This window comes from Dromiciops gliroides, chromosome 4 (assembly GCF_019393635.1).
Source record: "Dromiciops gliroides isolate mDroGli1 chromosome 4, mDroGli1.pri, whole genome shotgun sequence".
In the NCBI taxonomy this organism is placed as follows: Eukaryota; Metazoa; Chordata; class Mammalia; order Microbiotheria; family Microbiotheriidae; genus Dromiciops; species Dromiciops gliroides.
The window spans coordinates 183,484,918-183,497,794 of record NC_057864.1 but is presented as its reverse complement, the minus strand read 5'-3'; the positions used below and the strand labels follow the sequence as shown (position 1 = coordinate 183,497,794).

The window sequence follows — 12,877 nt, the reverse complement described above, 5'->3', positions numbered from 1 at the left end:
ACAGTGGTGAAAGGCATGAACTGCAGGATGCTGCCTCTGCTGCCCTGCTCCAGGCAGTCCACACACTCCTCCATGAACCACTGCACAAATTGGGTGTGAGGACCTGCTGTCCTGGCCCCCAAGATGGAGGAGATGAGCAGGAACAAGTTTGCTGTGCAGGGGCAGAGACAGGAGGTACAAGACAGTCAGGCAGAGGCACAAGGGATGAAGGAAAATCTGGAGATGGAGAGGAAGCCTCAAGTGCAGGGAGGCAGGGAGAGAGCAAGAGGAAAGGAGAAATCAGGGGAGGGAGACAACTGATGAGGGCAGGGAGAATGAGAAGGGAAGGCAATGACAGAAGAGAAGAGACACAGGAGGAGGAGAGCAGGGAAGACAACAGGAGGGAAGACTAGGAGTGTCCCCACCACCAGGTAAGGGAAGGTGGGAGAGAAGAGCTCCTTGTGTCTGGGAGTCTCAGGCCCAGGGGACCAGGCTTAGGAAGGAGAAGGGACTTACCAAGGACCCGGTTCAAAGGGTCTCTCATATTGACTGTGTGCAGCTGAGAGGCTGAGAGGGAACTGCTCATGGACCGGTCAGCTGTAGAATGTGGGGAAGAGGGCAGAGGTGAGACACTGTTGGCTCAAAACACTCTCCCCCAAGGGAGGCCCTCCTCAAAGCCCAAGACCTCCCCAGCCTCCCTTCCTGGCTGTTTAAGGGAAGACCCTAAGGAAAGGCACCCCCTTCCCCACAGAAGAGCCCCGAGAAGAGAGCCTCCCAAAGAGGGCTCCTGGTCTAGAAGGAAGCTCACGGGGGGGGGTAATGTCACCAGGAGGTCTCAAGGAGGAGAGGGGGAAATGGCCCAACAGTTACACAAGGGGAAGATAATGAAAGCAAAGGAAGAGTGGATAAGAGAGAAGGGGAGGAGGGGGACACCCAAAGGTCATCAGTGCTAGAAACTGAAGAAGTCATGGGGTAGGGGGAGGGAGGAAGCTTCTGGAGTCAAGTACTGGAGGGGGACAAGGGAGAAGGAGGCTGGAGTCACCTGCACTAACCAACACTAATTCTGTGCTGTTGATCACCTGCATGATGAAGAAAACTGAAGCCACAGAACCTGGTGAGGGAACTCCTGGGCCACCAGCTCTCACTTATGGGGGCCTGCTTCCTCTCTCAGGGCATGGGGGGCAGGGAGAAGGAAGCTGAGCAAATGGGGCTCAGAGGATTGGACACAAGGTGGGAGGAAAGCAGGAACACCAGATCCCAGAGAGAAGCGGCTCAGGGACGAGAAGCAGGCAAACCCTGGTGACTGTCCCAGCACTAGGAGGGCACTGGAACCACCTCCTGTGGGGCCAACTCTCCTGAAACCTACTTCTGCTCTACTGAACACTCTCTTCTAGTTGTCAAAGGCCAGTGGCCTTTTCTCAGTCCTTCTCCTCCAGAACCACCCGACACTGCCACCCTAGCCCCTTCTCCCCTGCTTTCAGACACCACACTCTCCTGGCTCTCCCCCTCCTTCCCTTCACACACTCACAACCCTCAGAGGCCATGCTGTCCAACGAGCACCTGAACAAGAACATCCCCAACAAGAGATCATCTTCCCCTGCTTAAAGACCTCTCCAGTAACAAGGACCTCACTCGCTCTGCAGGCTGCCCATTCCTGTGTTTTAGGATTTCCCTATCAGAAAATGTTGCCTCAGACCAAACCAAAATCTGCCTCTTGTACCTTCCACAGACTTCTCCTAGACCTGCCTTCCAGGGCCAGGCAGAAGGAAGCTGATCCATTCCCGTCACAGTTAGTCCCTCAAATACATCAAGCCAACTGATAGGACTCCTCTAAGTCTTCTACTCTCCAGGTCAAAGGAACATGGCAAAAAACCTCTTAGGGCGTTACCTACTTCTAGGGTGCCCAGCACCTGCCCATGACAACTGAACTCTCATACTCACTGGGGCTAGACAGAACATTGGCATCGTCCTCGTTGGAACTCAGAAGTCGCATTAACTTTGATGGCTGTGTATCATCCAAGGGGAAGAGGCTGATGTAGTCCTAAAGGAGCGGGATCAAGATAGTTAATATCACTCAAAACCCAAATACTATGAGGAGACCAACCCATAAATCCATGCCCCAATTCCTATCCCCAACATCAGGAAAGCACAAAGAACCCAGCTATGAGGCAGGAAGAGGCTCCTGCTTTGAAAGGCCTCGGGCCCTCCAGATCCAGAAGTCCTTCAGGCTATTGTTTTCATCTTTCTTCTCTTCTGAACAAAGGGAATTTGGGGATGGAAAACAGCTGCTCCCTCTCTTAGAGGAGCCTCCCAGAGGAGAAAAGAGTAAGTCCCTACTTAAGTTGTAAAGTCATGTTTAATAATTACAGGAGTCATTTCTGATTCCAGGGTGACCAGTTTGGGTTACACTTGTTATCTATCACTTTGTATTATAATTAATTATAAGCACTCACCTCAATGTCCTCACGGTGTCTCTTCTTCTGTCGGGAAGATGCCTGCCCCTTGTGAGATGAGTATGAGCTCAGGGCACACCACACTGCCAGCCTAAGCAAATAATTGCAAGGGGGAAGGAGAAGAGAAGAAGTTCAGTGGCAAACAGACAAGGACCTCTGTATCCTCTAAGCAAACCCAAATCAACAGTAAAGAATAGGCTCAATTCACACTTTGGACCCTCTGAAGGGGTGACACGGGCAGGTTCTCCTTTTAGGACTGATCTGAAGCTACAGGATGTGGGAAGGAGGGGAGCCACTTACTTGGCCAGGGCTGTTCCAGGGGGATCCATGAGGCTATGCCATTTGGCAGAATCTGTGAGAAGGCCAGGAAGGACATGGCCCAGCAGGATCAGGGTAACCTGCTGCATGTCTAGGCAGAAGATGGAATAGAGCAGCTCCACAGCTCGAAGGGTATACTCCTTTCTAGTCTCCTTTAGCAGCTCCTGAAACAAATAGGGCAACAGAAATTGGGACACAGGACCCTCAACCTTAGGCACTTCCTACCTCCAGGCCTTCAAATGTCATTTCCTCTTTTCCTGCAACCAAGTTCCTTCTCCTCTTGCTCTCTCTCTTTTTTTCAGGGCAATGAGGGTTGTGACTTGCCCAGGGTCACACAGCTAGTAAGTGTCAAGTGTCTGAGGCTGGATTTGAACTCAGGTTCTCATGAATCCAGGGCCAGTGCTCTATCTACTGTGCCACCTAGCTGCCCCAAGTTCCTTCTTTCTCCTTTACAAGTTGTGACTCTCCAAGAATCCCTCCCAGAGTAACCCCACCTAATTCTAATCTGCATCCTCTTGGCAGTTACCAGTGCTGATTTATGCTTAAATTCAGACCAACAAATATTTATTTATTTATTTTTCAGTGAACAAGCATTTCTTGTCTTTTCATCCTCCCATTGGAAAAGAAGAAAAGAAAAAAATTTGTAAGGAATATATATAATCAAGCAAAACAAATTCCTGTATAGTCCATGTCCAAAAACGAGTACGTCATTCTGTATCTTTTGTCCAGAGATGGGTCACATTCTTCATCATTGGTCTTCTTAGATCATGGTTGATCACCCACATTGATCAAGGATTCTTAAGTCCTCCACGACTGACCTTTTGGCAATATGGCTATTGTAACAAACCTTGTTCTCCAGGTTCTGTTCACTGTTTGACACTGAAAGTTCTTAAGTCCACCTCTTGTTAACTTTCTAGCCTTCTTATCCCCTACCCCACCCTACACAGATATACCAGTCTCTCTGCTATTCTGTGAACACAACACAGTCCCACTTCTTATCTCCATCAACAAACATTTATCAAACATCTGCTATATTTAAAGCGCTAGGGATATAAAGATTAAAAATAAAAGTCCCTGACTTCAAGGAGCTAAGAGAGACATGACAAGTGGCCCAGAGCAAAAAAGGCAAAGGGAAAATCAAAATACCCTAAAGACAGGAGAAAGCCAAGAGCCCTAAGAGTGATGCTAGTGGACAAGAGCAGAAAAGGAAATCTGGAAAGTTTCCGCACACGTGTTAACACCTGAGCTGATCCCTGAAGGGGGGGAACGTTCCAGAAACAGGAGATGATGAGTCAATGCAAAGAGTCAGAAAATGGCATGTTGAGTCCTGTTTGGCTGAATGTTACCAAGAAGAATAGGGCAGGAAAGAGTCAATGCGGCAACTAAGTGGCACAGTGGATAGAGCACCCACCTTGGATTCAGGAAGACCTGAGTTTAAATCCAGCCTCAGACACTTAACACTTATTAGCTGTGTGACCCTGGGCAAGTCACTTAACCCCAATTGCCTCACCAAAAAAAAAAAAAAGAGTCAATGGAGGCAGACTGTAGATGCCAAAATGAGTTCCTAGGGGTAATAGCAACCTCCTGAAGGTTTTTGGTTCAGGAATGACATGGTTACACTCACACCTTAGGAAGAATATTACTGCAGCCATACAAAAGGTGGGCAGGAAGCAGAGAACACAGTAGGGAGGTTGTTATGGGAGTCCAGGCAAGAGGAAATGAAGGTCTGAACAAGGGTGGTAGCAGTTGTGGAGACAGAAATGACAGGACTTGGCAACTCAATAGATGTGGAAGGTGAGGGAAAAGTGACTCAAAGATGATTCATGAACCTGGGTGGCCAAGAGGATGAGTGGTATTCAAGTGAAACAGGGAAGTTTAAAAAGGAGGGGTTTACGGCAAGGGGAGGAGGGGTGTTTAAAGTACGTTCAGTTGGGTTTTCTTTTTATCAAGCTGACAAGATGAGATTTAATTGGGGGGGGGATGCGTAAAATTTTGGAGATGGTTTCTTTTTATTTCTACCTTTCATTTTTACATCACGGTTATTTCTTTTTAATCCCCAGCACCACGAATTCAGTTTTGAACATGCCTTATATGAGGTGCCAACTGAACATTCAGGTAGTCATCACTAGCCATTAATGGGAGAAATGCAGGGCTGGAGTACAAGGGAAAGATTAAAGCTAGATTTACAGATGTGGAAATCATCAGCATGAAGTGATCACTGAAACCCATGGTAGTTGATCAGAGCAGCTGACCAGAATGAATCTATAAAAGGGACAGAGCCCTAGGGAGACACCTAAGTTTAGAGGGCACTAAATAGATGATGAACCAGTAAAGGAAATGGAAGAGAGATCAGCCACGTAAGAAGAAATCCAGGAGAGAGTAGTGAACCAAAAGCCAAGAGAGGAGAGTTCTGAAAAAGGGGTGATGGGCAAAGGGTTTCTAAAGCCACAGAAAACTCAAAGAAGATGAGGGCTAAGAAAATGTCACTGGATTTCACAATTAAGAAATCACTGGGGGGGGCAGCTAGGTGGCGCAGTGGATAAAGCACTGGCCCTGGATTCAGGAGTACCTGAGTTCAAATCCGGCCTTAGATATTTGACACTTACTAGCTGTGTGACCCTGGGCAAGTCACTTAACCCCCATTGCCCCGCCAAAAAATAAGTAAATAAATAAATCACTGGAGGGGCAGCTAGGTGGCGCAGTGGATAGAGCACCGGCCCTGGAGTCAGGAGGACCTGAGTTCAAATCCAGCCTCAGACACTTAACACTTACTAGCTGTGTGACCCTGGGCAAGTCACTTAACCCCAATTGCCTCACCAAAAAACAAAACAAAACACAAAAAACATACAAAAAAACAAGAAAAGGATGCCAGACTAGAAAAAGAGAGACAAACAATAAAGGTATGGAAGCAAGACAAATTAACCTATTCAAAGGACATAAATTTGACATCACAGTTATTATTGAGATATGGTAGTATTAGAATATTCTTTTTTTTTTTTTTTTTGCCGGGAAATGGGGGTTAAGTGACTTGCCCAGGGTCACACAGCTAGTAAGTGTCAAGTGTCTGAGGCCGGATTTGAACTCAGGTACTCCCGAATCCAGGGCCGGTGCTTTTATCCACTGCGCCACCTAGCCGCCCCCCTAGAATATTCTTTTAGAAAAGCATAATACTCAAAAAGGAACAGGAGAAGTAAAAGAAAGATAAAATACTATTGTATATGCATAAAATATGGAGGAGCCAATAAGGGGAATTCTATTCTGGATTTAATTCTCATTAATTAGGAAGAATTTGTTGCTGGGATGAAAATAATGGAAACTTTTAATTCAGGGAATGACTATTCCCTCCAAGAGGTGAGGAGAGTAGACATAAAAGGATTCAGACAAAGGACAAGTAGCACCCTATGGCCTAAATGCTACTGAGGAAGTCAAGCCAGGAGGGAGAGGATGCTCTAAAGGATACAAGACATAAATTATTTCAACGAAAGAAAAAAAAGGCAGCTATCTAATGAGGATAATGAAAATGCTAAAGAAACTCACCAACTAACTTAGATTTTAAAAACATATATACAATGAAATTGAACATCTTTTGCAGTATAGCTAAGATTAGAAAAATTAAAGAAATAATTAGGAGGAGCAGCTAGGTGGCGCAGTGGATAAAGCACCGGCCCTGGATTCAGGAGTACCTGAGTTCAAATTCGGCCTCAGACACATAACACTTACTAGCTGTGTGACCTGGGCAAGTCACTTAACCCCCCATTGCCCGGCAAAATAAACAAAAACAAACAAACAAATAATTAGGAAAAGTAGAAATTAGGAAAATAAGGGGGTGGAGGGGGGGAACTTTGCACCAAATATTTGTGTCAGGGGAACTGACACATGTAAAACTCCAATGGATAAATGCTCAAAGCAGTTGTACAAAAAAATTGTACAAAATTTTAAATTGTTAATACCACACGAAAGGTTGTCCCAAATCACTGAAAAGAGACACGCAAATCAAAATAGCTTGGGATAGTGCACCCTCCACCATGGAAGCAGTGCCCCACTTTAAGAAAGACTTAAAAGTCAAGAAATAGGCTGGGAAAATGAGCAAACAGAATCATTAAATGTATTCAAACAGGCTGAATGGCTGGGCCACCTACAGAATAGTCCTGGATGGCTCATTCAATGTACATTTAGAAGGAATTAGTCCTCTTTCTCCCTCACAGAAAGTCTTCAAATCTGACCTGCTACTTACTGGAGATGGGAAATGGGATTTTACTCAGGTATGGGTTTGCCCAGAGGGCCTCTGAAGTCCCTTCTAACTTGGAGATTCTATGGTAATTAATCTCTGCACCAAGATGAGGAGGGATCTATCCTTTGTCCTGGATCTTAATGGTTTTTTTGTGGGTTTTTTTGGTTTGGTTTGGTTTTTTGGCTTTTAACGTTTTTATCATTGATCTTGATAATGAAATAAATAACAAGTACATCCAATTTGATAACAACACGAATTAGGGATTGCTAACACAGCAGATGACAAAGTAAGGGTCCCCCCAAATCTGAAAAGGATACTGATTTGTGTAAACCTAATAATGTGACATTATTAGGGAAAAACAAACGCTTACACTAGGTTCAAAAAATGAACTTCAGGAATATGGCTAAACAGCAATTTCTATTAAAATGATGGGGGATTTGGTAGCATATTAGCTCAATGTCAGTTAACACTGTGATATGACAGTAAAAAAAAAAGATCTAACTTGACTTTAGGTTCCATTAAGATAGACAATAACGAACTGGGCTAGGGAGCTGATAAGAGCACCGCTATATTCTGTTCTGACCATCGCTGTGATATTGTGTTTAGTTCTAGGAAGCATATTTTAGGAATGACACTGATAATCAGGACAACAATCAGAGAAGGGCAACCAGGATGATGAGCAGCTCATGTCATATAAGGCTAACTTAAAGGGACTTGGCTTGGTGAATAAAGCAATAAGCATTTATTAAGCATCTCCACTATGTGGCAGGCAAGCTTCTAAGGGTACAAAAACAAAGAACGAAACAATCTCTACTCTTAAAAAGCTTACATTCCACTTCCAGTAGAGCTAACTTAAGAGGTGAGGGAACATGAGAACCATCTCGGAGTACTTGAAGGACTATCATGTGGAAAGTCACCAGCTACGTTCAGCTTAGCCCTAGAACAACCAGGAGCAATGGGCAGTTGTAAAGATGTGATTTTTGTAACTGGGAGAACAGGGAGGGACAGCAGACCCAGAGGCTTAGAATGGACCAAGAATGTGTTAGGAAGAGTGAGGCAGTTGGAGAGGTGGAAGCATGTGACCAGAATGATGTATTTCAGAATTTTGGGAGGCAGAACAATGTGGGATGATGGTAAGATCTAAGATGTTGGTGGCTGAGTGTATAATGGAGATCGAGGACACTGAGGCAGATGAACTGGGAGGCCACAGTGTCTGAAGTGTCATTAATATGAATATTGAAATCAACAGGAATAAGGGCAGAGGTTAGGGTAGCAAGGAAGACTGTCAGCTAAGTAATAAAAACCAATAAAGAAAGAGAATCCATAGAGACCAAAACCTTTATAGCTGCACTTTTTGTAGTACCACAAAAAGGAAGATGATCTCTCCCTTTATGGTAGAGGTGGGCGGCTAAGGGTAGGGAACATTGCAAATACTCTCAGACCCCACTGTGAGAATCTGCTGTTTTCTTTATGTTACAACACTGCTGAATGGAAAAGGCTTTAGACGGAAGGAAATGGGTGAAAATTAATATGATTTAAAAACCAAAAACATCCATAAATAAAAGATAGAAAGAAAATTTTTACAGGAAGAATGGCCTAGCTGTCATCAGATGATAGCAATGGAGCAGAAAAATCAGAGTGATGGCTGGCTGGGACACAATGGATCTTCAATAAAGACTTCTTAAAGGATGACTGAGACCAAGGCCTTCTCTTCTCCCCAAAGCCATCAGACTTATTCCCAGGCCACAATACGTACCTTGACCAAATTGTTGCAGAACCAGTAAACACCACCCATATGCAGCAGGGTGTCAAAGACATGGATGGACCGGCTATCCACCCAGCCCTTCTCTAGAACCTCTGCAAAGATGCTTGTCAACACCTCCTTGATAGGTCTTTTGGGGGGCAGGAGGTTCCAATAGGGCATTGTATCCATGCCAGTAGATGGGAACTTAATCTGTGTGGCTGTCTGCTGTAGAACATCAGCGCACATGTGCTCCAGTATTGAGCTCATGATCACCACCCTATGGACATGGAGAACACCAATATGAGCAGAAGTGGTACCTGACAAGATGGGAAGACACCACTAGAGTCAAATGAAGCACTCGCTGCTCTCCAAAGGCTTCTGATATGAAAAAACTCATTCACACCATGCAGTGGAAATGAACAAGAAGCAGCTCCTAGAAGTACTCCATTGGATAACTACAGCATAGTAAAGGGATCTATCCTACATCAAAACGGGAAATATCTCCCCTTCTTCCAAGGCATTGTAGCAGGCCTATCTCTATCACAGGACATTACAAGATCTTGAGTCTGAAGAAATACATATCACATCACAAGAACTAAGTGTCATGGGGTAAGGCAGAAAATGGGGCGTTGGATTTTTCAGGCTTTCATCCAGGCTTGGCCATCATTCAAGATAAAACAATTTTTCCAGACACAAGAACATAGGCAGAGACTGCCCTTTATAAGTCTTGCTCACCTGGGCAGAAATAGGTGTTGGCAGAATTCTCTTTAAAAAAAAAAAAGGCCTTCATATAAGAATTATTATATTTGAATTGACTGCTAACTCTGTTCCCAGAACATTAAATGATCTCTGGAATACTAACCATTATATAAGCCTCAGATTCTCAATCTTTACACGAAAGTTCATTCTTTTCATCCAGCATTTTAGCAGGAGAAATCCCTGAGAGAAGGCACAAACTAAGGATTCTTACATCATGGTCAACTTTCCACTGAGGGGAACAGAAATTATCACAATGGAATGGACTCTACACTGACTGGGAAAACACTTTAGCTGAATTTTGCCACCTCTTCCCTTTCCAAGACATTCAAAAAACAACTGTATTCCACATAAAAGACACTCAACAAGCATTTACTGAATGAATGCCTGGAAAAAAGTGAGTTCCCCAGGACCCAAAAAAAGCCAGGAAAAGGGAAAATGACTCGAGGATCAAAGGCTGGAAAGGAAGGCAAAAGGCCTCTCCAATCCACAGATAAGCACCCCCTCCCCCAAACCGGCAGAATTAGCAGCACAACAGAAAGGACTGCTTTCTCTAGCCCCAAAGGCATCAGGGTGATTGGAGGCACTGTCTGCAGAAGGGCATGGAAGGGCTTGGAGGGGAAAGGGAAGATGACAGACCTCTCATTGTAGAACTGCAGGGTATTCTCACTGCAGAGAGGCCCTACCAGCTGTCGAATCATCTGCAGTGATTTCTCACGCTCATCCAGGCCTAGCATCCGGACATGGGCCACAAGCCAAGCAACAGCACACACTGCCAGGCTGCACACCTTTCCCTTGATGTTGTCTGTGATTTTCTGGGATGGGAAACACATGAGCTGCAGGCACCAGGCCCAACCCCAAGCCTGCCCCACATCCTTTCCCTGGACTCTGCTACCCCTAGGCAAACATCAGATCTCAGCCAGTTGAGCCCTGGGCCCACCATAATCCAGTGGGTTGGGAGGGAGAGGGAGAAGTGACCTAGAAGTGACCATGGCCACAGAAAGAGAGACCCCAGATCTTAGAGTTCTACAGAGGGAGAGACCCTCAACCCTTGACCCTCAACTGCATGGAGATGTGTGATATGCAGGACTGGCACCTGGCTCTCAGGAGAAGAGAGAAGAGTGGGAAGGGTGGGAAATGAGGCTCTCAGATCCTGGGACCAAAGGGCATTCATTACTGGGGACAGAGGGAAATGGCTACCTGGATGGACTCAAAAGCCAGCACTCCATTCTCCCAGGCATTCAGAATCTCCAAGATGGCAGCTGAGATGCTGAGACAGGCCTCATGCCACTTCATCTGCCTGATGGGAAGAAGTGGGAGGAAGGTCACCCACCTGGGAGCAAGAGGAGAAAGACCCTGCCTGATCCTGCCCCCACTTGCATCCTCCCAGGCCACCTACGCCAGCTTCATTTCAGAGGTGTTGTTGAGCAAGGCAACCAGGGATTCCACCTTGGTGGAGTCAGGCCGGAAGCAGGGGTGGTCGGGATTCAGGATCTTGCCCTCCTCGGGCATACACGTCTGCATCCAGGTCTCAAAGAAGGGCACTTCACCCACGGTGCTCGATTCTGACAGAATGACCTGCATGGATGAACAAGCCAAGGAGAGGCATCAAATCTCTACCCACCAGGTAACCTTTACCACAGTGACAAGAGGGGAGGACCACCAAAGCCTTCAGAGGACCACTGCCACCCCACCTCTGCCCCAATGCACCCCAACCTTTATCCCTGCCAAGGCTGACATGCTCTCCCACCCACCCTCCCCACAGAACCAGGGACAATTTTAGGGGAATGAGAAGAAAATGAGGCCTATGCCGCCATCTTGTGGTCAACAAGGATATGGTCCCTAAAGATTCTGCAGGAGCCTGTGGGGAGCAAGGGGGAATGGGGGGGGGGGTCCCTCTCCTGATGACCTAGGCACCCATCAACCACTGGCACCGAGTGTCACACCTCCTGAGAGCTGGTGATCTGGCAAAGTTTCTTTGGCCTTCACAAACGGCTTCCCCCTCTTTTCCACATCACCAAGCCCCTTGTCATCCCCTACCCCATTCCTTGCTGCCCTTCCCCTCTCACTCACCTCTGACCCATAGGTCTGGGCCACATGGCACAACATGAGGAAGGAGATGTCAAAGAGCAGTGCACGGACCGACCCTGATTTGGCTGTGGGGAGTGGAGGCAGAAGTGAGGAGAAGCCTTGCTTGCCCGGGGCTGAGGGCAAGAAGGGGCAGGTCGAGGGAGGTCAGGAAGACAGCAGCTCCATCACAGACCTGGCACTCAGGCTCCTTTTCTTGGGGTTTCACTGTGAGCATCATTCCTCCTTTGAAAGATGGGGATTCCCCATCCCCATCCCCATTCCTCCCTCTAACTGAGGCCCTCTTCTACTCTCCCCTTCCCACTCCCAACAGCAGAATCAGGTTCACAAAGAGGACAGGCAGGTACAATTTTAGAACAGTCCTTGGCCTGCCCTCACCTGCCCTCTGCAGGGTCCTGAAGCAACCCTGAGGAGTCACCCATCACAGGGCAGAGACAACTACCCCCTCACCTTCACCCTGGACCAGGGACTCTGTCCCCAGCCCCACCTGCTGCTAGGTGTGTGTGTGTGTGTGTGTGTGTGTGTGTGTGTGTGTGTGTGTGTGTGTGTGTGTGTGTGTGTGCAGAGGTGGGCAGAGGGCAAGGAGATAACTTACAGCTTTCACCACTGATGTGCTTCGTGAATTCATTCAAGCTGTGGAAAGAGGGGAGCTGGGTCAAAAGAGGGGCCTGGAACAACAGGGACAGCTGCAGCCGGCAGAATGGGGGTGGGGGTGGGGCCAGGACTCCTGTCAGTCACCAGTATTTGGGTTAGGAATCACATCACACTAAAATGTGGCATTATAGAGGGGATATCTGGAGGAGCCAAGATGGTGGAGGAAAGGCAGTAAACAACACCATTATCCTCACAATCTAAAGGCAAACAAATTCTACATCTGAAGAACTGACTTCCCTGGAGATGGCTGGGACAGGATTTCACAGGAAATGACTGAATAATGAAATGGATGGGCTGGAGAGGTCCCTAAATACCAGTTAGTCCAGTCCAGGTATTTTAGTCAAGAAATTTATGCTCAAAAAGGTCAAGGTTAACAGAGCTCCTCAGCAGCAGAATCAGAACTTTCTAGGTCTCCTGCCTCCCTAGTCCAAAGCTCTTCCCAATATAGCCTCTTCTAACTTGTACTTGGTTAAGGACCGCCCTTCTCCTTATGCCCAATATTTAAAGTGTGTTCACTTCTATAGGCTAGACTGCCTTCTCTCTTCTCCCCTACTCATCGGATGGAAAACTGAGATAGGGGATGGAGAGGGACAATTGAGGGGAAAACTGATAATTCAGTCCAAAGATCATGGCTCTGGACTTTGCATGCTGGGG

General features: G+C 46.6%; 1 protein-coding gene and 1 non-coding gene across 2 annotated transcripts in view; both read right to left on the bottom strand.

Moving 5' to 3' along the window:
• Window positions 1–12,877, bottom strand: part of MED24 (mediator complex subunit 24) — a 29,514-nt gene that overhangs the window by 1,679 nt on the left and 14,958 nt on the right. Inside the window, 11 exon segments of the mRNA XM_043964462.1 lie at window positions 3–151; window positions 496–576; window positions 1,921–2,020; window positions 2,433–2,523; window positions 2,733–2,914; window positions 8,738–9,002; window positions 10,121–10,296; window positions 10,682–10,781; window positions 10,881–11,059; window positions 11,555–11,637; window positions 12,165–12,202. Of these exon segments, the coding sequence (XP_043820397.1) occupies window positions 3–151; window positions 496–576; window positions 1,921–2,020; window positions 2,433–2,523; window positions 2,733–2,914; window positions 8,738–9,002; window positions 10,121–10,296; window positions 10,682–10,781; window positions 10,881–11,059; window positions 11,555–11,637; window positions 12,165–12,202 (1,444 nt within the window).
• LOC122727182 lies at window positions 11,701–11,805 on the bottom strand. The gene has a single exon (XR_006353120.1). It is a non-coding gene; the product is annotated as a small nucleolar RNA SNORD124 (small nucleolar RNA).